The sequence below is a fragment of the Henningerozyma blattae genome, chromosome 4 (assembly GCF_000315915.1).
Source record: "Henningerozyma blattae CBS 6284 chromosome 4, complete genome".
NCBI lineage: Eukaryota > Fungi > Ascomycota > Saccharomycetes > Saccharomycetales > Saccharomycetaceae > Henningerozyma > Henningerozyma blattae.
Genome location: NC_020188.1, coordinates 45,362 through 69,689, shown reverse-complemented (window position 1 = coordinate 69,689; position 24,328 = coordinate 45,362). Strand labels below are relative to the sequence as shown.

Genomic DNA, 24,328 nt, shown 5'->3' with positions numbered 1-24,328 from the left:
AATTAATTTCAAAATCCTTCGTTACCATTAAATCCAGTGAAACCGGTCAACAAGAAGATATTATAATATTTCTTTTTGGATAATTCATTACAAAAATTCCAGGCCGAGGTTAATCTACCATCAATACAAGAGCCACTCATAAAGAAATTATCAGCACCTGATCCATCAAACATATGAGTGAACGAATCTTGTAGGATGATCAATTTCAAATCTTTTGTAGAACCATATTCCTTAGTAATGTATTCAGAGAAAAATACATCGTGGGAAACATATTCATCTATTTTATTGATTGTATTATCGAATGGCATTAAGATATTTGGGATTTGAATATATTTATCTAAGAAAAATAACGCATTAGGGACAGCGTGATCACCTAAATGAATAACAGATGATCCAATCCATTCTTTACTACTCATCTTACATTCACCAATAATTTTGACCATTTCTTTATAAATTAAAGGACACGCTTTGATTCTATTTAAACCATGACCTGTATTTGCCAATTGATAATGTGTGGTACTGAAAAGATCTAAATCAGCTAAGTACCAAAGATGTATCATTTCTCGTTGAACAATTGACCAAATCATCAAAGATTGTTGGACGTAATGGTATTGTTTACTATGGTCATGAGTTAATTTAGAACCACCTCTACCATATTTAATACCTATCGGGTATTTTTTCATAATTTCTGGTTCTAGAAATAAATCTAATCTTCTTTGCATTCTTAAAATAGGGGTTCTATTCATAAATGTATAAGTATTAAAGTCATCGATTGAATAAATAATTTGGCGGATTTTTTCGTCATCAAAGCCGTTGATTTTACCATATTTATTAGCTAAGGTTTCAATGGCACTTTCTTTTTTTTTAATTAATTTATTTATCTGGGTTCTTGTTTTACCAATGGAGGAAATATAACTTGTTGCATCAAGAATCAAATTATCTCGAAACATTTGATAAATTTCATTGTTATCTGTATTCTTTGAATTGTTTTCAATTAAAAATGACTCGATGGTATTGATTGGCTTATACAAATTGAACTCCATAATTGATTCTATTTCAGGTAACATAGAATCCATTAATATGTAGACAAGCTTACCATAATTAGATTTCATCTTTTCGGGATTCATAATCTTATATCTTCTACCAATTTCAAAAATTTTTTTAAACCAATTAGAAAATTTCTTGTATTCCTTGTTTTCGATTAATTTTAAACCAATTTTAAAGTTAGATGCAATTACAAGACCAGATAATATAGAACATAATTCTTTTAATTGTTTTACAATTCTTTTAGTTTTTGACTCATAAGATAGTATATCAACATTGTTGGTATATTCAGAAACTTCTAATGTGGCTTCTAATAATTTTAGAAGGTATCTCTCTTCATAGGTTAATCTCATTGGAATAAATGAAATATTTTTTTGCAAATATTTTAACAACTTTCCCTCACTAATTGAATTAGACACTTTGAAGGAGCGATCTTCTAATTCATTGGAAATGTTTCCCTCATCGTCAGGGTTATCGTGATCATTATTTCCGGTAACATCAATAGTATTTGCATTAGAAGCTTTAATATCATTTTCTTGTATTTTTGTATTGATAAAAGTGTGCTCACGTCTTGTACCAGTTTTATGGATTGAATTAAAACAATCTTCACAGAAATTATCTTGGCAATCTTGGCAAATTATAATCCATTTTTCGTTTTCACACTCAATACATATTGTAGAGGTATCATTATCCCCATCATTATTTTCAACATCAGCAAACACTTCATCTTTTGAATTTTCAATATTTACTTTATTATCTTCAATGATATCATCATCAAAATCAATATTTTCAGAATCTAGTATCTCTTTTAAAGATTTTTTAGAATTCATATTTCCAGATCTAGTAAAATGGCTTTCTTAGTACAAAAATAGTATATTTTTGCTCTCAATTTAAAATTTCTGTTGATTTAATCTTATAGTATAATTCTATATATCCCATCAAGCCAAATCAATTATGTTTAATAGATTTTTTTGTAAAGTACTTTTTTTATTGTTGAATCTGTTATTTTTTTAATTAACTAGTAAATTTTATTTATAGACATTATCCGTTCCTATAAGGAAGTAAGTATTTCTTCAAAATTCCAACGTTATAGGATAATAAATATATTAAATTGAAAAAAAAAAAAGAAAAAAAAACGATACACTAGCATTGATTGCATATCTATAACTATTTGATCTGTTAGACACATTATATGACAATGAACCCATTAATAACTAATTTGAACTTTATTTTATTCTATATATTATTATTCTTAACGTTAAGTTTAGTTATAGTTAATGCGAATACCGAAGCCTTATTAATCAAAGTGCCATCGCTTAATGAACTTGCCAAAAGTAATACCCTACTAACTATTAATCCTAATTCCAAGATATCTCTAAATAATACGAATAGTGTTATAGAAAACATCAACATTCTCAATCCTAACTTCGAGACTTATTTACCCAGAAATAAAACATTTGCCAATTATACACATATTGTACAGCTTTCTGATCTTATCCCAGGAAATTCTTACTTTATTAAAGTTTGTTGGACTGCAGCTGATGCAGTGAATCTTTTATTACAAGAATTAGATCAAGGCCAGATAATGATTTCATTAGATAATAAATATATGTATAGATCACCAGGAAGTTTAGAGCCAAGAAGGCAAATACCAATCAATATAACAGTGTCTGAAGTGATTTTGGGGATACCTTTAGATCTACTTCCATTGATCAGTTACATTATAATAGTAGTTATACTAACTTTAGTTACAAATCATTTATTTCCGTTTAAAAGCTATCTAGAGAGCTTATAATCATTAGCATCATTATTGTGATAATAAGTTACCGAATTTTATTGTATATGGCTATCACTTTTAATATCTGTTTTATTTTATAAATAACTGATAAAAAAAGCCGCCGACACAAAACTAAATTTTTACTAAAATAAACGTAATACACTACTTGGTAAAAATTACATTAAAAATAAAAAATAAAAGCATACTTTGAAGCATCTACGTATCCATATCTGGTTTATTATTTAGGGATGCCTATTGGACACCGAATGATATTTAAAAATTCTTCTGTGCTTCATGCCTGTATTACCCATTCTAGCATAAGACCAATTACAACACAAATCTATTTACAGTCACATTTGCAAATACTTAGAACTAATCATAAGCTATCAAGCACTTCAAAACAGGAGTGTATTCAATACAAGAAATGGTTCCAGCTTTCATTTTCAGAACGTGAATTGTTTGCGAAGCGATTTATCTCCAATTATGCAGTTCAGTATCCTGGTTCCAACACATTGGGATCCTTAGAATTCCTATACAACCAAAACTATCATATATATAAAACTGAAGGGCAGCATTCCTCTAGTCAAAGATCTAGTCTACCGAATTCCTCTAGACAGCCTTTGAACGTTGACGATCCTTGCATATTTGGTGTCTTCTACAATGACATTCATAGGATCAACAGTCTTCTAGACACTACTGAGTCTACCTCAAGATTTCAAGATCGATCATTCAGAGATTTATTAGTAAAAATGTGATACCAGAAATATGTGGTATTGCAAAGGCTTTTAATAACTTAAATATTCTAGAATGTTCCATATCTGACTGCGTACACGTGATACGTGACGAAATACGTCATAGCTAAAATAATTAGTAACAACAGCTCCGCCTACATATCTATAAAATATTTATAATATTTCTAGACTAGATATATATCTCCTTTGTTAGGTTATTTAAGAGTTGCTTATTAATTTACTTAGTTGGGTTCTTTTAGGAACTTTATTTTGTTTTTACATTCTAGTGAAAACTCATTTATTACTCGCAAATATAAGGAAGTCTCCTTGATATAAAAACATACTAGAAATAGACTACATGAAAGGAAATTTTCCTTCTCTCTATATATATAGAAAATGCACTCTTCCAAAAAAATCAAAGCCTTGAAGGATTGTTAATTTTACTCAACAAACCTCAAACATTATAAGAACTATCATTATTGCATATAAATAATTGTAAATGATGGAAGAAGGTATGTTAGATGTGGGGACGCATTGTACCTTTTGTAGGCAATTAGATTTCTTACCATTCCATTGTGATTATTGTGATAAAGATTTCTGTTCTAAACATAGAACTCAACAATCCCATTTATGTACTTCTTTACCAACACAAAATTCTATTTCGCATCGAACTACAGCTAATTTAACCACAAATAAAGGGAATGGTGACAAATTCTTCCAATCCTTACTGCCAGATAAAGCTGCCGTAAGATTACATACTAGTGGCAAGCCATCAAGCAAAACGATTGCTAATAGTAATATTAAAGATAAACAAAATGGGACAGAGCAATATCCCATGAAAGCATACCTAAACTCATCAGCGAAATCAAGATTACTTAGATTCTTGAAAAAAATGAAACAATCATCGTCGAAATCTTCCATATCAGACTCAAAAGATACAACTCATTTATTATCTAATACTACAAATATTAAACCAAGTATTAAAAGATCGCATAGAATTACTGAACTATCTAAAGTTAAGAAAATTGCAATAGGGGATAAAAAAATACCTGAAGATAAGAGGTTATACGTTTATTGTTATATAATCGATCAAGATATCGATTCTCCATCTCCATCTTCATCGACAAAGAAGCACGTTATATTTCTGGATAAGAACTGGGTTATAGGCAAAAATTTGGATTATATTGCGAAGGTTTTAAACGTTAAAAATATTAATATTAATAGTTCAACGACTCAAGAGGAAAAATTATTTCTTTATAATAGTGTATTTCCTACCAATAACGATGATTTCCAAGCAGAATTATTAGCAAATAATAAGAAAGCTATGTTAATGTTAAAAGATTTAGATACTATATATTTGGTTCGTGGCACTGACAATTTTAGTTAACTAAATCCTTATATTTACCTCTGACGGCCAAATATTAAGTATTATTCATAAGGTTTCGGATATTAATTATGGATTCAATTTAGTGGACATAAGCATAAACATGAGGTATGATCTTTTATATTCATTTTAAAATAGTGATTCTTATGATAAGACTATCCAAATTTTGATAACAAATGTTATTCTTTTATAAGGAATTTAAAGGCTTTCTAGCAATACATAATGATATCTAAGTTACATAATCTACATTTATTTACATAGTTATTTGTAAGTCATCGATATATGCATGTAGCATTTTATAATTAACTAAATAATGACAAAGAATATGTATATGAACAGATGAAAATCTGCAAAGACATTTAAATAAACGATTATATATTAATTTAAAGTAATTACATAAGTAATATAGTGACGGGTAAAATAGGACAGTAAAAAGGTGAATAAAAAAAGTGAGAAGTAAAGTAGACATGATATATAAATGATGATAATAATTTAACTCTAATAGTAATGCTTACAATGGCATTAAGGCTAAATCAGGGTTAATAGTAATTAAAAAAAAATGGGAAACACACAAATGAAAACATAATAAAATCAGCCAAGATTAAGGAGATCAGTAACTTTTCTTAAGAAAGAAATAATATAAAATACTAATAGTAACTGTAATATTGTAATAGATTTTGCGATCAATGTTTATATATTGAAGCTAAATTGGTAGGTATTGAGAAGTTAGTTGAGCCGGCAAGCAGATGGAAATTAAATCAATGAATTAAGTTCTCGTTACAATAATCTTGGCTAATTAATTTGACTGGAGATTTACAATTTGATTCTAATAGAAAATGCCTAAATGATTCTTATTAAAAGAAATGGGAGAAATTTGTCATCGTAATGGTCCAAATGATAATATATAGTTGATTAGTCCCCTCTTATAAAAGGAAAATGAAAGCGCATGCACTTAGTATTGGAATAGAGTAAAGTAAACGAGGGAAAAAAAAAGATGAAAACAAAAAAGGCATTACAAGTTTTAATAAAATACGCTACAGCACATCTTTATTGCAATGATAATGATAATAATGTTAATAAGAATGGGGATGTTATGCAATTGATGAATTGTAATCTAACATTAAGCCAATTGAAGCTAACAACAACCTAGTTTTCCAAAGAACCCCTTCTTTGATTCAATTGAATCGCCATCTTGACTTACTTTGTTTTGGTTAACGTTTGGATTCTGATGATGATTAGTGGTATTGTTCATTGGATTATTTTGAACATTTGAAGTTGTTGGTTGTTTTTGATAATTGTATACAGTTTGTTGTTGGTTATTTTGGTTTTGTAAGTTATTAGCGTTAGCATTTTGTTGAGTAGTGTGATGATGATGGTGTTGGTTATTATTAGTAGCAGCTTGCTGTTGAGCATATTTCTGCTGTGTTTGTTGTTGATAAGCTTCATATGAAGTTGGATCTAATTTAGGTTGCTGTAGATCATTTATATCATAATCGCCAGTGTTATTTATATTATTAATATTATTATTCAATTGACCTTGTTGAGCTTGTTGTTGAGCTTGTTGAGCCTGTTGTAGTTGAGCTTGATGTTGCTGAGCTTGTTGTAACTGGGCTTGTTGAGCTTGTTGCGCTTGTGCGGCTTGAGCAGCTTGTTGATTATGCATTTTATTTCTGTGTCTCTTCGATTTTTCATTTGGTGGATTTGGATGACCATAACCATGTAGATTTGGCTTTTTATTAATAGCCAAATCCCAACCTCTACCACCATTCAATTTCATCCAATCATATTGGCTATCAGGGGATTGATGAATATCATCCAATGAAGACAATAATAATCTTCTATAACCTTCATAATCGGGAGTTTCTTCAAAGGATAGATTTCTCACGATTTCTAAATAACGACCGAATTGAATTGGTAAACCTTGGGATAAATCATAAACATTTGTTGATCTTTTCTTTTCACCAATCTTTTCATATTTTTGTTTATTATTTGGTGCCTTTAAACCTTGCCATGGTAATTGACCTCTTAAGAAATAAAAGAAGACATGGCCAAGAGCTTCCATATCGTCTCTTCTTGATTGTTCTCTACCCAAATGAGTATTTATAGACATATATCTTGCAGTCCCACTCAAGGATTTTTTTTCTCTGTATGGGATATGTTGTTTGGTCTTTGGATCTCTATATTGTTTTGCCATACCGAAATCGATCAAATGAATATGATTTTCATCTGGTTGGCCAGGTCTGCCAATTAAGAAGTTGTCTGGTTTAATATCTCTATAAATTAAATCATGGTTATGAACATCTTCGATTAAAGAAATCATCTGGACTGCAACTTGAACAACAGTTTTGATAGAGAATCTTCTATTACACCAATCAAATAAATCTTCCAACGAAGGACCTAATAAGTCAATGACCAAGATATTATGCAAGCCTTCCTGACCAAAATAATATGCTAATGGTATACCTTTAGTGCCCGCCAATATTTTATAAGTTCTATATTCATCTTTCAATTGGGGAGCTTCTGTTTTCCTTGGCTCAAATTTAATTGCTACAGGTAATCCATTAATCATATTAGTACCTTCGAATAAAACACCAAAGGACCCCTCACCAATTTTTTTACCTATCTTATAATGAAGCCCAACAATTGTTGAATCGTCTCTGGTGGCACTATTTGTGTTTTGTGCAGTTGAATTGCTAGTCAAAGCGTTTGGGTTTAAAGTGGATGAATTAGCATTTGGGCTGTTAGCATTATTGGCAGTAGCATTTACATTAACATTAGTTGGGGGGACGGTGGCAGACATCGCACCACCGAGAGGGGTAGAGGTAGCGGTATTCATTAGTAAACGTTTCTATGGCTGTATTAAATATTTAAGTTTGGAGGGGATCTCAACACTTCTCAGTATGAACTTCTTTATAATGATCTATCTTTTTTTGTTGTTTGCTTTTTTGTAATAGTAATACTGTTTTGTGTTTGAATTTTTTTTTGTTTTTTTGTTTTTAAAATTAAATTAATTTGAGTTTTTTTTTTTCAATTTTCAAATTTCAACGTTTCTTGTTTGATCCAAATTGAGGGATGGAATAAACACAACAAAAAAATAGTTTAAGGTAAATGGAAAAAAAGTAAAAAAAATAAAATAAAAATAGAAAAACGATAAAGCGAAATATGGATCTAGAAATATAACACAGAAGAGAGAACTGAAATCGTAGCTGTAGTCGCTTGTGATAGTGTATTTTCTCAATGGGTAATAGTAGGCAGAATAATACCAATTAATGGAACTGCCTTATGTATCTATGCCGTGGTACAATTGTATATATATATAAGAAAATACAGCCGAGGACCACAATGAATAACGGTAGTGAAAGAGAATGCCTAAGAAGTAACAAATTAAGGCTGATATTAAATATGCAGTTTAGCAAGTCAATATGAAATGAGTAGTAAATGGATAATTAAACAATCCTTAGAAGCTTGAATGATGTATACTGGTATAAACACATTATTTATACATAGTAAACCAAGTAATTCTGATAGCTGTTTTACTTGTTTTGTGAGGAGAAAACAACAGACAAACAGACGAAAAAAACAAAAACGGCGGGGAACAAAAAAAGAAACGGAAAGGCTGAAACCGTTACCCGTCTGCGCACGTGATACTTTGGTGTTTGGGTTGATTTCTGTAATTGGTATAAGGACGCTATTTCGTTCCTGTGTAGTGTTTCCTAATTCGGAAAGTAGTCTGTTGTATAGGGTTTCGAATTGGGTATAATAGGGTTACAACAATTCTTCTTATTGTACATGATTTTATGAAGATTATTCAGAACTCAATACAGTGGTGGTTAAGAGTACAGTTCGCAAGATTTGGAAGCTCTTTGTATAGCGTGTAGTAAAATATTGTAGATATGTTTGAATATTTTAAACTATCATTGAAATTGTTAATATTTCATTGACAAATTTTATCATATTATATATTATTTTGCTCAAGTTATGTTTAGAAACGGCTGGCTTTATATCGATTATAAATTTATGGTCTATAATAAAAATTAATGGCAGTATATATTATAGCATATATATATTTTTATATATATGTATAGACATGTCTTCTATATGCCGTATTCGCTGCTAATGTCGTTAGGAGTGAGTTTTCCGATGAGTGGGTTTCCCTTTCGGTACAATTCTATAATTTCTTCTTTTTGGCAAATTTTTCATCCCATCGCATCTCAGAATTCTTAGTAACCACTGTAGATATATAGCAAAATTCATTTATATATAGTCAACTAATATTTGATGGTATATTTCGAATCTTGTATTGCTATGTTAATTTTGTTTTCGTTATTCATATTATATTCTGTTTTTTTCTATTCCCTAAAGTCCAATCAGAATTTAAATCCTTTTCTCCTAAGTCAGCATGCCAGTTCCAGTAGATTTCATTAAAGAATTGCCAAAATGTGAGCACCATATGCATTTAGAAGGTTCCCTAGAGCCTGATTTATTGTTCCCATTGGCTAGAAGAAATAATATTACATTGCCTGACACTTTCCCTAAAACTATCCCACAATTAAATGCCAAATACAAACAATTCAAAGATCTTCAAGACTTTTTGGATTACTATTACATTGGTACAAATGTCTTGATCAATGAAATTGATTTCTTTGAATTAGCCATGGCATACTTTAAGAAGATAAATAAGCAAAATGTGATTCATGCTGAATTATTTTTCGATCCACAATCACATACTTCAAGAGGCATTCCATTGGAAACCGTTATTAAAGGGTTCAAAAAGGCATGTACAAAGGCAGAAAGAGATTTCAAAATCACATCCAGTTTGACTATGTGTTTATTAAGACATACCCACCCAGATGAATGTTTGCAATTGATTAAAGATTCTAAGAAATATTTGACCGATGGTACAATTAATGGTCTTGGTTTAGATTCCGCAGAAAAACCATTTCCTCCAGATATGTTTGTCGAATGTTTCTCTTTGGCCAAATCTTACAATAAACATTTAAATTTAACAGCCCATGCAGGTGAAGAAGGTCCAGCTTCTTACGTATCAGATTCGTTAGATCTGTTGCAAGTCACAAGAATTGATCATGGGATCAACTCTGTGCAAGATACAGAACTATTGGAAAGATTGGCCAAAGAAAAAGTTTTATTAACTGTTTGTCCTCTATCAAACGTTAAATTAAATGTCATTAAGAAAGTTGATGAGTTACCTTTGGATATCTTATTAAGCTATGGTAATCCTTTCTCACTAAATTCTGATGATCCTGCTTATTTTGGTGGTTACATTGAAGATAATTATTTGGCCGTTCATAAAGCTTTTCCAAACTGGGGCTATTTCACATGGGGCCAAATAGTTAAAAATGGTATTAATACCTCATGGATCTCCAAAACTAAAAAAGAAGAATTATGTGATAAAGTTGAAGCTATTGTAGCTAAATGGGTCAATAAGATTAGTGATGCTTATGCTGCTAGTCATGCTTAACCAACTAATGTACATTTATACCTAATTTTTTTACCATATATGTTTTTATAGAATTTTTTATTGTTTTTTCTTTTTTTTAAAAATTTTAACGGCTCTTAACTTATAAATCACGTACTATTGTAAATTATTTATTATCACTTGTTATTATATATGGTAAATGTAGAGCATTAAAAACCCAGCAATTAGTTACATTTTATTAGTTTAATTAATAGTATATAAAATTATTAATAATTTATTTACAATGATATAGCCAGAGTATAATAAATTGGTCTGAAAAAAATAAAATAATACTCTAAGCTAATATGTCGGTATAAACGAAATAATATTATGGGGTATCTATAATATATTTGTGAATAGTTATAACAGTCATAAATAAAATCTAAAATGCTTTCTTGTCAAAAAAAAAGATTGTTAAGAGTTAATATGGAATAAAAATAATCCGCAAAAATTGTAAAGAAACAAAAGTGTTTGGGGTGAACAATGTGAAGGTATGTCACATAAAGATGCAACAAACTACACCACTGTATTTGAAACTAGAATCGAATTAAGAGAAAGTAGGACAAAAATATGGAAAATTAACTTCATTATTTATTATAAGAATGAGATGTGAAGTTGTTTATAAGGTATGAATATTGTCTATTAATTAGTAAAGGAGCTGGAATAACAAGGAATAAAGGGGGAAAGTATTAGTTTCAGTTTTAAATAAATAGCTTTTGTAATTCAGTTGCGTTAGTGACACCTTGGGAAACAGCAATAGATAACAAAAGTTGAGACTTAGTAACATCTAAAGAACCACCTGCAATTGCGCCTTCTGGAACTTGAGAAGGACCAACATAGGCATTATCAGAGGCAAAAATGATTGGATAAGCAGCACCTTTTACATCAACTGATGTGAAGTTGGTACCTCTAGCTTCAATAACTAAACCTTTAATTAATGGTAAAGAATTTACTGGGAAAGCGGAGTTGTAAGAAAGAATAGGAACAATAGCATCTGTCTTTTCAGGAGCTTCTGTAAAGTTACGGAAATTAGCTTGAACGTCCCTAATTATTGTTGGGTAAATTGATTCAAAGTACCAATCGACGGAGTTAGCGTCGTTACAAACACCAATTGGGATACCATTAGTAGAGTCGGAATTTGCAACATTTGGAGCATAGACACCTGGATAAACAATATTATTAACAACAGCAACAACAGGACCATATTTAGCTACGCCCTTAACCATTGCAACGGCCATACCCAAATCAGCATCTTCAGAAACAATAACAGGGAAGGTAGTATTTAGAGTGATAGCATTAAAGAAACTTAATGATTCAATAGAGTCTGGGTTACCTAAAACAATAATACCGCTGTAAGATCTGGAAGCTAGGGATTCATTAACACATTTAGAAACATTGTATAATTCTGTAGAGTTCAAAGCATTAGTAGTGTTGTATAAAGTAATGAAGTCATAATGAGAAGTATTTGTTAATAATTGAGTCTTACCACCAGTATAGACGTATAAGAATCTGTCAGGAACTGGTTTAGTGTCATTTGCACCTGATACGTTAGTACCGTTGGTTTGATTTCCTGAGGTTCCGTTTAATGCAGTACTATTGGAAACAGAACGAGTTGCCTCGGAATCTGGAGCGGTTGTAGTGCGACTAGCAGTATTATTCAATTCAGTACTGTTCGAAACAGTGTTGTTTGAATAAGTATTATTGGAGAAAGTTGAATTATTAGTAGTAGAGTTATTAATGGTTGAATTGGAGAAAGTAGAATTTGTTCCATTAGAAATAGATGACGTAGAATTGGTGCTATTATTAACTACTAATGGTGTATCAGGCATTGTGGTGAATGATGGTTGAGAAAGATCAGTAACTGCGGTTGCGAATGTTGCAGAATCTGTAACTGAAGAGCTTGTAGACATTGGCATTGACATGCCAGCCATAGTCTCGCCTGGTGCCATAGACATTCCTGCCATAGTCTCGCCTGGTGCCATAGACATTCCTTCCATTGATGCTTGCGCCATTTGGACTGTGGTTATAGCATCTTTACGGCCAAAATACTTACCTAGGCCTCTTTTCTCGTTTGAGTCATCTCCAACTGGGCTTGCCAATACAGTAGCAGATGCAGCTAATAGAGTTGTAACAGTGATTTGTAGCTTCATTTTTTTAAATGCTGTTGTTTTTGATTAATATTTTAATCGTACAATTTTAAGCTTTTGATTGTAGTTGTTATGATATATAAATACTAATTTAAGGAATGACTTACGAACAGAAATAGCTTTTAATAGTCAATTTCAAGGGAGTTTATATAGCTTTCATAAAATAAGCTTACAAAGCATTTTCTATAGACAATTAGTTATCAAAAAGTAAAAATAAATGAATTAACCAAAGCGGTCATGAAGCAGAAGCTTTGTATAATATGTTACCAAGTCACTTAAGGATAAAAGTAAACATCGTAAATAGCATAAAGAGTGTATGACCAATAAAAATATTATTGAAATATTTCCAACTAATAAAAGTAACTTTTTAATTATCCCCTAAAATTGAAAATTAAATTGTTCATTATTGAAAGTTCTTCGAAGAATTCATTGAATTGTACGAGATAAGAGCTATTTTATCAATTGAAGCATCTACCTCAAGAATAAAGTGAATAACAAGTTCGCTCGTTTAGGGGGATTAAAAAATAAAAAATTTTCAAAAAGGTAAAACTACTTGAATAGGGGAAGAATATTGGTGGTTTCTTTTATTATCGTTTCTATAAGAGGTAAACTAATTAACCTCGATTTTCAATTCTTTATTTACTATACACTCACAAATACAAACGGGACACATGTTTAAAACAACGTTCAACTTCATTAGTAGTGCGCCCTCAAAAAACTATTTGTATCAGGATGTCTTCTATTTTAAAATAAAAGCTCTAAAAGGGAACTAAAAGCATTAACAGTTTCTTGGACACTTTTGATACAAACTTATTTTACTCAATTGGTTATTTCTCGAAACCAAACTAAGTCGTATATCTCTATAGCGGATGTATGTTTACAACAAACAAAATATTTTTGAATAGTTATTTTCAAGGTACCATTTTTATTATCCTTTTTAGTTGTCATTTAAAGTCAATGTCTTGACTTCGATTGCGCCCTTTTTTGGGATGCCAAGTTTCGGAGTGACCAAATGAGGAATAAAAGTGCTATTACGAAACCGGTACATATATCTTTACAGCCATCAAGGGTAAATTGAGAAGAAATATCAGGGGAAACATTCAAGGAAATGGTCCTTTTAAACAATGTTGACAAGCACCTGTTGAATTTTTTTTATTTGAAAAATAGAATTATCGAAATTAACGCCTGAATCCAAAAACGGACTAATCACTATTTAAACTTAAAAATCTGCGCTTACAAGGGGCTTGTTTGCCTTTGTCTAATTTGTATTTTGTCATATTATTCATATATTAAAAAATATATCCTGTACAAAATTTGACATATTATTCTTGTCTAATGTCTATTTGGGTTCTGCAACTGAAGTTCTTAAACCTTTAGAACTCGAACGTTATTTATCTTTGTTTGGCATTCGAACAGAAATGGTAAACTACTTTATAATAGTAAAAATTTTATTTATTTTTCAAATTAACCTATATAGATAATGCCTGAATTAATTTCAGTATTCGAGTATAAAAGACTATTTTGGAGATGATTATTCGTTGAAAAGATGATGGTATCCAGATTGAAAATAAGATTTATCAAAAATAGTAACTGCTCATACGTCAAAGTTCATTTCAAATTCTATTGTATATTTACAGAAAGGTTTTAATACGTATTTTGTAATTCAAAATAGAAATAATCAGGCAGTAATTGGGAATTATTAACGAATCTTTCTCCTTTTGCTATTTAAAATGGGAACCTAAAAACCTTTAGGGAAGTTGGGGTCATGTAAGATAACTACGAGAAGAAGTCAATAGTTGAACTGGATAAACTGCTACCCATCAAATAGTTCGAGATAATTGAACTTTCGCCAAACTGAGCAATCAAGAAACTAAGCACTAGCATCTAATTTTAGAAATAGGGTATTCTTCTGGATAAAAAATTGAAAGCGATAATATTTTGTATTAGTATTTGCTTACCTAGTTTAATCTCTATTTTGAATAATATTTTAGAAAATAAAAAATTCTCTGGGATGCAACATTTGTAACGTAATCTTCTGTGCTAATTGTACAGTTCAATATTCTTTACTACGAAGCCTAATTGACGAACTGTTATTAATTAGGGCTAGCTACTTAAAAGATATAAAATGCCAAGATTCTCTATGTTTACTTGGAGTTGCTTATGAGGTATAATCGACTTTATACAATATGATTTCCTAACTAGACTATTGGTGTCAAGTAAATCATACAAGGTCAAAACAAGTAACGGAATAGTTAAAAAATAGCAATTAAAAAAAGAAAGTCTGTATTAATAATATGTATATAAACAATCTAATCTTCTATCATACTGTACTACTAAAATACCTATAAGCCCCTTTTATAAGAAGTTTACTGGGAATGGCATAATCTACAATAGCCATGATTTTCTATACATCTAGTACAATAATAATTGTAATTAAAAGCTAATCTAATTAATATATGGTTGAATTCTTTTTAAGTGATTTTCTTGAATAAATTAGTAATGGCGTTTATTAAAAAAAAAAGATAAATAATAGTGTTGTATCCCGTCCGTTGTCTGAAACTTCAATTGTTTTCCCCATATGAATTGTTACTAAAAAGTTTGAGGAAATAATTACTCATACATTAATTAGATTAAATGGCATTTTTTCTTGTCAAATAGTCAAACCTAGAATAAGTGTAGCCAATAAATGGCAAGTCTTCTTTTGTTGCACGATTTCCATTATTAGAATTATTACCTTGTTTCAACATTTGTTCCCTTTGTTTAGCAGCTTGGGCCATAGCAGGAGAATCCGGTACATTTTCCAATTCATCTGTTGGAAAGAACCTTGTATCCGTAATTGAACTTAGTTTTGGAATGTAAGGTGCCTCAACCTGTCTGATTGAATTCCAATCAACACCCCTGAAGAACGGGTGTGATTTAATTTCATCTGGACCACCATGGCGACCTAATCTTTGATCAGAATGAGTTAGTAATCGTCTAATTAAATCCTCTGCTTCATAAGAAATGTGAATGTCATCAGGAAATTGTAAAGTTTGTTCAAAATTCATAATTTTTCTATATGTCTCTTGAGGGGTTTCAGAACAAAAGGGTGGCCAACCAATTAAACATTCATACATAATGGCACCAAGTGACCACCAATCGCACTCTTGACCATAACCTTGATATAAAAAGATTTCAGGGGCAATATAATCTGGGGTACCCACAGTTGAGTAGGCCATTAGTCTACGTGACTTTCTCCAAGTTTGAATTTGTTGCCTATTTGACATCGTTAGATTAATTGAATCTACAACCATCGATTGGCGGTTATTATTGTTCTGGTTTTGGGTTGGGTTGGAAAGTTGATTCGGATTTCCTTTTACTTCTTCATCTTTCTGTAATAATTTCTTATAATAATTTGAATCATGTGTCTTGTGGAACCCAGTTGACAAACCAAAATCGGATAGTTTGATATGGCCCCTAATATCAATCAAAATATTATCTGGCTTTATATCTCTATGAATGAATCCTAATTTATGAATCGCTTCGATTGCTAATATACATTCTGCCATATAAAATCTTGTCACATCTTCAGTAAAAATTTGCCATCTAATTAGCATTGTCATCAAATCCCCGCCTGGTAAAAATTCCATAATTAGGTACAAATATTGATTATCTTGAAAAGAGTAATATAATGAGACAACCCATGGAGAATCACTGCCAGCTAAGACATCTCTTTCGGCTTTAACATGAGCCAATTGATCTTTCTTATACATTTCAGACTTTAATAAAGTCTTCATAGCATAAATCTTACCTGTATCTGTCTTTTGCACTAATCTAACTTCCCCAAATGCACCCTTGCCAATGACTTTAATTGTTTTAAAATCATTTAATGATAATCTAGTTCTTCTTAATCTTAGAAATTGAGATTCTTTCTTACCTAAGGAGATCAGCTTTCTTGAATTTCTTTCATTCGAATAATTAAAGGAATTTAATTCATTTTCTAATTCAATTCTTCTTTGATTTCTTTCAATAGCTAATTTAACGGATGATTGATAAAAATTTTCAATCTTTAATTTGACACCAGCTGCTCTATCCTGAATTGATTTTGGTAATAGATCAGGCCTTCTTTCAAAATACATATAATTTGAGTTATGTGGATTGGAGGTTGGTTGGGCACCATTTGAGTTACCAGGTGCATTAGGAGTGCTCACTGACGTCATATTTGAATTTGAGTTTGGATTTGGTTGGGTAGAATATTGTAAAGGTGTATTGCTTCTGGCAGGAGAAGATGCAGTATTGTTTGTAATTTGGTTATAGGGGCTGTTGGATCTACTAATTGTATCAGTGTTTAATATTGAATTAGGATTTGTATTGGAGTTTTGATTGTTATTATAATCGGAAGATATAGAATATTGGGTGGGAGATGAATAAGCTGCTTGTTGTTGTTGACCTTGCAGTTGTTGATTTAATAGATTTTGGGAGTTATTAGTATGGGTATATAATAACGATTGAGGTTGTTGAAATTCAGAAGAATATCCATTAGATTGAGAAGACATAGGATTTATATTGCCATTATTGTTATTATTATAGCTCATACCATTTGTTTCAAATTGTTGTTGTTGCAAATTATTATTTGGATGTTGTTGTTGTTGATTGGAGATGGAGTTTGGAGTTGTAGGAAAATTTAAAGAAGGTACATCAGTGAAACCGCTTGGAAGTAGGCCATTTGAGTTGATGTTACTACTGTTGCTATTGTTACTACTATTATTATTATTAGTCGAATATTGATCTTGTAACGATAACTGTGAATCTCTCCCACGTAGATATGGACCGCCATCTAAATCAGTTATGGCGCTTGGTTGTTGAAGTGGTTCATATTGAGAAAAATTTGAATTCAAATGAGGATTGGTATTATTGAAATTGTTATTGTTCATGATTCTGCTATAACTATTATTTGATGTCGTTTATATTAAATTAGTGATATTTGAAAAAATAATTACTATCAAATAAAAGATTCTAGTAGATTTGTCTCAGAAAAAAAATAAGAAAAATAAAAAAGTTAGAGATGATACAGGGGAAAATAGTTCAAAAAGTATATAATGAAAGCAAATACTTCAAAAATGTAAAGTATTGATGTAATAAATGCAAAAGTACACAAATCAAAACTGGGATCGAAGAAAGTCTAGAGGTTAAATTAAAGTCAATAGTCAACTGAAAAGGGGAACAATCAAATTCACCAATTTTAATTTTTAATTAGTGTTATTTAATATAGCTATTGTATATGAGTTGTGTTTAAAGATATCATCTAAAAAAATAAAAAGCATTACAAGAAACTTTGAAACCAAAGTAGTTTTAGTATCATCACCAAGTGAATCGTGAACTCTTATGTTTTAACAGAAATTTCATCCAAATTTTCTGATCTGGGTTACTGAAACTTTTGGAAGCGAAAAACAAGCAAAAAGGTGCCGAAAATGGAAATTTCAAAGAGACTTGTATCGTGTAGCACGACCACACGTGACACGTGTTAGGGAACAGAAATATAGAGGGATGATAATGAATATCAACAATTACTTAATCGAGACTCTGCGACTGATAATACTTCATCTTCATGTACGTATAAAATATGGTCAATATTCTCGCTAGTAGTAAAAGGGTAACCACATTGAACATTGGGACAAATGATCATCGCATAGTTCTGTTGAATGAGACATTTCTGTAAGGATGAATAGCATAGTGGGCACTTCGTTGGATCCTCCTGTGGTGTATTTTTCATTTCTGAGTTGGTAGGTATTGGAGCCGGTGAATTCATATTGGTATTGCTTGAGGACAATGTTAAATTTGTATTTCCTTCCATCTTTGGTATGATCCGAGGGCCATGTTTAATATCTGTACTATTTATCGAAATATCATTAGAGTGTTCATCAGAGTTCATAATTATATATGGCTTTGACTCAGAATGTATACCTTTTCATGTGTCAGTACTAATTTCCTTTTAGCTCATCGATTTTTTTTTTTTCAATTTGAGATCTGCGACTCAGGGTGTTATTTTTTTTTGTTCGGAATTTTATAATATGGCATAGCATTCTTGAAAAAATCTCCCAGATGAATAATGTACAAAAAGAAAAAAATTAACAGGTTTTGAAAAGTGCTTAGTTACTTGCTAGATAAAAATAATAATAATAATAATATATTAAATTTTTATTCTGATTTGATATTTCAATGCCAAAAGTAGGTCCTGAAACATTTAAAAAATTACAAAACGATCCGTCATGTATTAGAAATATTTGTATTGTAGCACATGTTGATCATGGTAAAACGTCTTTATCAGACTCCTTACTAGCTTCGAATGGTATTATTTCACAGCGGTTAGCTGGGAAAGTCAGATATTTGGATTCTCGTCCAGATGAACAATTGCGTGGGATTACTATGGAATCTTCTGCAATTTCTTTATATTTTCGAGTTCTTCATAAGAATGAACAAGATGAAAAAAATCCTATAGTTAACGAGCATTTGATTAATTTAATTGATTCTCCAGGCCATATTGATTTTGCTAGTGAAGTGAGTACTGCATCGAGACTTTGTGATGGTGCTGTTGTATTGGTAGACGTTGTTGAAGGGGTTTGTTCCCAAACGGTTACAGTACTAAGACAATGTTGGACAGAAAAGTTAAAACCTATTTTAGTCCTAAACAAGATTGATAGATTAATTGTAGAGTTACAATTAACCCCCATGGAAGCTTATTTACATTTAACTAAAATTATTGAACAAGTTAATTCTGTTATTGGATCATTTTTTGCTGGTCAAAGACAATTGGATGATTATTCATGGAGACAACAGTTAGAGACAGATTCTAGTGCCACCTTTGTAGATTCTGATGATTCTGAATTATATTTTGATCCTATAAAGAACAATGTTATATTTGCCTCGGCTATTGATGGATGGGGTTTTAATATTGGACAATTGGCTAAATTTTATCAGTCCAAATTAGGAGCTAAGAGAGAAGTTCTTCAAAAAGTTCTTTGGGGAGATTATTATTTAGATCCTAAGACAAAGAAAATCTTAACTAGTAAGAATTTGAAAAATAAAAATACAAATAAAATTTTAAATCCATTATTTGTATCATTAATCCTTGATAATATTTGGAAAATATATTCCAATACAATCATTGAGAAAAATTTGGATATGATTGAAAAAATTTCTAAAACTTTAAACATAAAACTATTACCAAGAGATTTGAAATCTAAGGACGATAAACAATTATTGAAGACAATTATGAGTCAATGGTTACCTGTTAGTACATCTGTTTTATTAACAGTAATTGAGCATTTACCTTCACCTTTAGTTTCACAAGAGAAAAGATTAGATACAATTTTGGGATCTAATATTAATGAGAATAAGATTGATTCAAATTTACTAGCTTCATTAAAGGCTTGTGATAAAGATGGGCCTGTGACAGCATATGTCTCTAAAATTCTATCCATACCAAGAATAGAGTTACCTATAGAGAATAATTCTAATGATAGTAATAATGGATTTGCTAATGATGCAAGAATGGAAGCTATTAAAGCTGCCAAAAGAGCTGAGATGATTGAAAAATTATCGAATTTAGAAATTAATAAAGAATCACAAGAGCAAAATTCTGAAAAAAATGATGAGTATAATAATTTATATGAAAGAGCCACTGATAAATTTTTCACACCAGAGATTTCATTAGATAATAAGATATCTGCATCATCAAAGAGGATAAGAGAGGTAAAAGAGGAGAGGATTAATGATGAATTTAAGATTATAACAGAACCTTCACCACTATTTGAGTATGAACAAGAAGAAGGAGAAGAAATTATTGTGGATAATGACTTTTTAGTTCCTGAAGGATTAGATCCTAATGATCCATTAGCAAATATGTTTGAGTATGAGGAGGAGGAAGAAGATACCCAACTTAATATTGCAAATATAGATGACAATAGTTCGGATGCTAGTGATGATATTTTTGATGAAAAAGATGAGGTTTTAATTGGGTTTTGTAGAATTTACAGTGGTACATTAAAAGTTGCACAAACTATTAAAATCATTGGACCTAAATATGATGTGAAACAAGAAGATGAGGATAATGAAGAATATACCGAATTGACCACTATAACCCATCTATACCTTTTCATGGGTAAAGAATTGGTACCATTAGATGAATGTCCATCTGGCAATATAGTTGGCATTCGTGGTATAACGGGGAAGATTTTGAAAAATGGTACTATTGTGTCACCTGAAATTAAGGGGATTAATTTTGGTTCAGTTAATTTGACCACTAAACCGATTGTTCGAGTAGCATTAGAACCAAGTAATCCGATGGAAATGAATAAATTAGTACGTGGGTTGAAACTATTAAACCAAGCAGATCCATGTGTGGAGACGTTTGTTTCGGATAATGGGGAACATATCTTATGTACAGCTGGTGAATTACATTTGGAGAGATGTTTGAAGGATTTAAGGGAACGGTTTGCGCAGATTGAAATTAGTAGTTCTAAGCCTGCTATTCCATATCGAGAAACATTTATCAAGGCTAGTGAAAACAAGAATGAAGATGTTGGAAAAGGAGAAGTTCGATTGGATAAATATAAAATTGGAGTTAGAAGTTTCCCCCTACCAAGGGAAATAGTTGAATTTATTGAAAACCATGAAATAGAAGTTAAAGAGTTGTATAATGGAGAAGATTTGATATTAAAAGAGAATTTTATCAAGAAATTCCAAGAAGTGTTGGATAAAATCAAAGAGCAAGGGAATGATATTGATGTCGAATTACGGAACGATGACTTTATCAAGAAAATTGTTGTATTTGGACCAAGACGTATTGGAAGTAATATCTTAATTTGTCAAGATGAATTAATGGAAGGTGTATTTAGAAAGAGTTGTAACACGACTTTTGAATATAGTGAGTCTATTATTAATGGGTTTGAATTATCGACATTGGAAGGTCCTCTTGCGAAAGAAGTTGTTCAAGGAATGTGTGTTTGTGTAGAATATATCAAAGTGATGGAAGAAGAAGATGAAGAAGCTGCTGCTGTAACAGCAGTGATCGATATATCTGGACGGCTAATCACCAGTACAAGAGATGTGATCCATGAAAGCTTCTTACAATGGTCGCCAAGAATGATGTGGGCCATATATTCCTGTGATATTCAAAGTTCTATTGAAGTGTTGGGTAAAGTGTATGCAGTGATTCAACAAAGAAAAGGTATTATTATATCTGAAGAGATGAAAGAAGGTACCCCATTTTTCCAAATCGAATCACATATTCCAGTGGTGGAAGCGTTTGGGTTTAGTGAAGATATTCGTAAAAAGACATCTGGTGCGGCACAACCACAATTGATCTTTGCTGGGTTTGAAATTATTGACATTGATCCATTTTGGGTCCCTACCACCGAAGAAGAATTGGAGGAATTAGGGGACGTGGCTGATCGAGAGAATCCGGGGAGAAAGCATATGAACCTGGTACGTCGTCGGAAAGGGTTATTTGTGGATGAGAAAGTTGTGGAGAATGCCGAGAAGCAACGTACTTTAAAAAGAAATTGATTGCAACGCATACGGCGTGTGTGTTGTGCGTTTATATATATATATGTATGTATGTGTGTGTGTGTGCGTGTGTGTGTATATATGGTTTGCCAAGCATAAGACTGGTGGTTTTTTTTCCCTTTTTCTATATACGACATATTTTCAGTTTGTTTTTTTTAATTCTTTTTTTGATTTTTCAATTTTGTTTGTTTGTTTTATTTCCCATTGAGCGAGTGAACAAAGAAAAAAGCGAATAAAACGTATTGAGTTAGAGAGACAGAGGGTAGAGAGAGCGATTGATATGACAACAAGATAAGACGAAATAAAGGCTCGTCAGTACAGCGAGTCAAGCAGATTGTACCACTACTAGCGTGTACCAGTGTACTAAGTGTTTCAAAGATGAACGATGGACGCAATAACAGTGTTGGAGTGGGAGGTCGAACTACAGGATTAAGCGGGCGTGGTGATCGCACTACAAACATGAATATCAATATGAATACCAATACAAGTGCTAATGCAACGACAAACACAATGAGTTTAAATATAGTGCCCACACCCAACGGGATGGATAGTTTACTCACACCTAATGCCTTGGGAGGTGGATTAGGTAGTGGATTGAGTGGTAATCGAGCAGGCCCTTTGGGCAGCAGCCATGGTGTTTCGAACGCCCGTAATGCGTTTGATTTGGAATTGAACCCATTCGAGGCCAGTTTTGCCACCAGCAAGACTCGAAATGGTGCTAATGCTGCAGCCGCCAGTGCAAATCCAAATGTAAATGTAAATGTAAATCCAAATTCAACCACAAACGCAAACACAAACACAAACACAACCGCAAATCCAAACATTGCTGCAAACGGCAACGATGCCGTTCGTCGATCCTCCTTGTTTATGCATTTGCAAAACAGATCAGGACCAGGATCTGCAGGCGGCAATCCCACGCCTGGCATGGCCAACCCTAACCCCAACGGCAATCTCGGCACAGCCCTTGCCGGCATGAATCTGGCTGGAATGGGACTTTCTGGAGTCCCTACCGTGGCCAGCCCGCCATTACTTACACCGGGCGGCTCTAAGCGCTTACCGCCGCTCTTACTCTCGCCGTCATACATGGACCAAGGAGCAGCAGGCAGCCTGTTAACGCCCGGCGGTAGTCTCTTAACTCCGGGAATCTCCGGCCTGCTCAACGCGGGAACTGCGGGCGGCGCTACCACCTCCGCCATTGCCACCCCTGCAATGGCCCCTGCGCCTGTGTCTGTGTCTGTGCCTGTGCCTACACTTGCAAAAGACCCCGCATCCCAAGCAATACCCCCCGCCACACTCTCGAGTGTCTCCGCCACAAGTCCCACGGCTGCTGCCTCTGCTTCTGCTGCCAATACTGCTCCTATAGAGCCTGCTACGAAACGCCGCAAGAGAACAACTACAAAGGCCACCACAGATAGTCCACGTGATGCTGCCTCCTCTCTGAAGGACGTCATGGCGTCAAAAGACCTCGCCACAGGCACCGCCATAGTCACATCGGCAGCCGCCGACACGGACGCCTCGCCAGACCCTGCACGTGACAAGCGCCGCGAATTTCTCGAAAGGAACCGTGTGGCGGCGTCTCGGTTCCGTCGCCGCAAGAAGGAATACATTCGCCGAATCGAGGCCGATCTCCGGTTCTACGAGGCCGAATATGCCGAGATGGCGGCTATTCTGGGTACTCTTTCGGGCATTCCACCATCCACACCCGCGGAACCAATGCAGCCGCAGCCAGCGCTACTGGCGACTCTGGACGCAGCACTCGCGCACGGCGATACCGCTACAGCCGCCCAGCTACTTGCGCCGTTAAAAGCGATGCTCACGCGTTCCGGTTTTGTCCAGCGCAGAGGGGTTAACCCACGTGCCCAGCCGCGGACCGACTAATGCAAGCCGAGTTTCTCATTTCGCGTTTTCACGCCTTGTGTTTTCGCGTCGTGGACCTGTCACATGACCTGCGGTTTCGCGTCCTTCACATGCTCGCCACGTGCGAAGCACGTGGCTCGCGGCAGTCACGTGGATGGCCGCGCGTACGGCGCTCAATTCTCGGCACTCGGTTCTCACAGCCGCCGCCACGGCACTAGCCCGTAGTTTCGATCGCCACACACACAAGCCATATATATAAAACAAGCAAACACTTGCTTAGTCGGCATGAAAATATTATATGCATTAAAAAAAGAAGAAAATTGCTTCCCGATCTACGCCCGCTCCCGCGTCGCCTATTCATATCTC

At 33.0% G+C, this 24,328-nt stretch overlaps 11 protein-coding genes across 11 annotated transcripts; 6 read left to right on the top strand and 5 right to left on the bottom strand.

The window, feature by feature from the left end:
• Positions 1-8: 8 nt before the first annotated feature.
• TBLA0D00290 (uncharacterized protein) lies at positions 9-1,874 on the bottom strand (the record flags this gene model as incomplete). Its single annotated transcript, XM_004180010.1, has 1 exon — positions 9-1,874. One exon carries the CDS (start codon positions 1,872-1,874, stop codon positions 9-11), a length of 1,866 nt encoding a protein of 621 aa, XP_004180058.1.
• Positions 1,875-2,242: 368 nt separating this feature from the next.
• Positions 2,243-2,839, top strand: PGA1 (Pga1p; the record flags this gene model as incomplete). The annotated part of the gene is made up of 1 exon (XM_004180009.1): positions 2,243-2,839. One exon carries the CDS (start codon positions 2,243-2,245, stop codon positions 2,837-2,839), a length of 597 nt encoding a protein of 198 aa, XP_004180057.1.
• A 248-nt stretch (positions 2,840-3,087) lies between these two features.
• MLO1 (Mlo1p) lies at positions 3,088-3,576 on the top strand (the record flags this gene model as incomplete). Its single annotated transcript, XM_004180008.1, has 1 exon — positions 3,088-3,576. One exon carries the CDS (start codon positions 3,088-3,090, stop codon positions 3,574-3,576), a length of 489 nt encoding a protein of 162 aa, XP_004180056.1.
• Positions 3,577-4,051: 475 nt separating this feature from the next.
• Positions 4,052-4,939, top strand: CUZ1 (Cuz1p; the record flags this gene model as incomplete). Its single annotated transcript, XM_004180007.1, has 1 exon — positions 4,052-4,939. One exon carries the CDS (start codon positions 4,052-4,054, stop codon positions 4,937-4,939), a length of 888 nt encoding a protein of 295 aa, XP_004180055.1.
• A 1,132-nt stretch (positions 4,940-6,071) lies between these two features.
• Positions 6,072-7,772, bottom strand: YCK2 (serine/threonine protein kinase YCK2; the record flags this gene model as incomplete). The annotated part of the gene is made up of 1 exon (XM_004180006.1): positions 6,072-7,772. The coding sequence occupies one exon, from the start codon at positions 7,770-7,772 to the stop codon at positions 6,072-6,074; it is 1,701 nt and encodes a 566-aa protein (XP_004180054.1).
• Positions 7,773-9,335: 1,563 nt separating this feature from the next.
• AAH1 (adenine deaminase) lies at positions 9,336-10,415 on the top strand (the record flags this gene model as incomplete). The annotated part of the gene is made up of 1 exon (XM_004180005.1): positions 9,336-10,415. One exon carries the CDS (start codon positions 9,336-9,338, stop codon positions 10,413-10,415), a length of 1,080 nt encoding a protein of 359 aa, XP_004180053.1.
• Positions 10,416-11,113: 698 nt separating this feature from the next.
• On the bottom strand, positions 11,114-12,562 carry YGP1 (Ygp1p; the record flags this gene model as incomplete). The annotated part of the gene is made up of 1 exon (XM_004180004.1): positions 11,114-12,562. One exon carries the CDS (start codon positions 12,560-12,562, stop codon positions 11,114-11,116), a length of 1,449 nt encoding a protein of 482 aa, XP_004180052.1.
• A 2,627-nt stretch (positions 12,563-15,189) lies between these two features.
• On the bottom strand, positions 15,190-17,472 carry CBK1 (serine/threonine protein kinase CBK1; the record flags this gene model as incomplete). The annotated part of the gene is made up of 1 exon (XM_004180003.1): positions 15,190-17,472. The coding sequence occupies one exon, from the start codon at positions 17,470-17,472 to the stop codon at positions 15,190-15,192; it is 2,283 nt and encodes a 760-aa protein (XP_004180051.1).
• A 626-nt stretch (positions 17,473-18,098) lies between these two features.
• TBLA0D00210 (uncharacterized protein) lies at positions 18,099-18,347 on the bottom strand (the record flags this gene model as incomplete). Its single annotated transcript, XM_004180002.1, has 1 exon — positions 18,099-18,347. One exon carries the CDS (start codon positions 18,345-18,347, stop codon positions 18,099-18,101), a length of 249 nt encoding a protein of 82 aa, XP_004180050.1.
• A 410-nt stretch (positions 18,348-18,757) lies between these two features.
• RIA1 (GTPase RIA1) lies at positions 18,758-22,105 on the top strand (the record flags this gene model as incomplete). Its single annotated transcript, XM_004180001.1, has 1 exon — positions 18,758-22,105. One exon carries the CDS (start codon positions 18,758-18,760, stop codon positions 22,103-22,105), a length of 3,348 nt encoding a protein of 1,115 aa, XP_004180049.1.
• A 378-nt stretch (positions 22,106-22,483) lies between these two features.
• SKO1 (Sko1p) lies at positions 22,484-23,983 on the top strand (the record flags this gene model as incomplete). Its single annotated transcript, XM_004180000.1, has 1 exon — positions 22,484-23,983. The coding sequence occupies one exon, from the start codon at positions 22,484-22,486 to the stop codon at positions 23,981-23,983; it is 1,500 nt and encodes a 499-aa protein (XP_004180048.1).
• Positions 23,984-24,328: the final 345 nt, after the last annotated feature.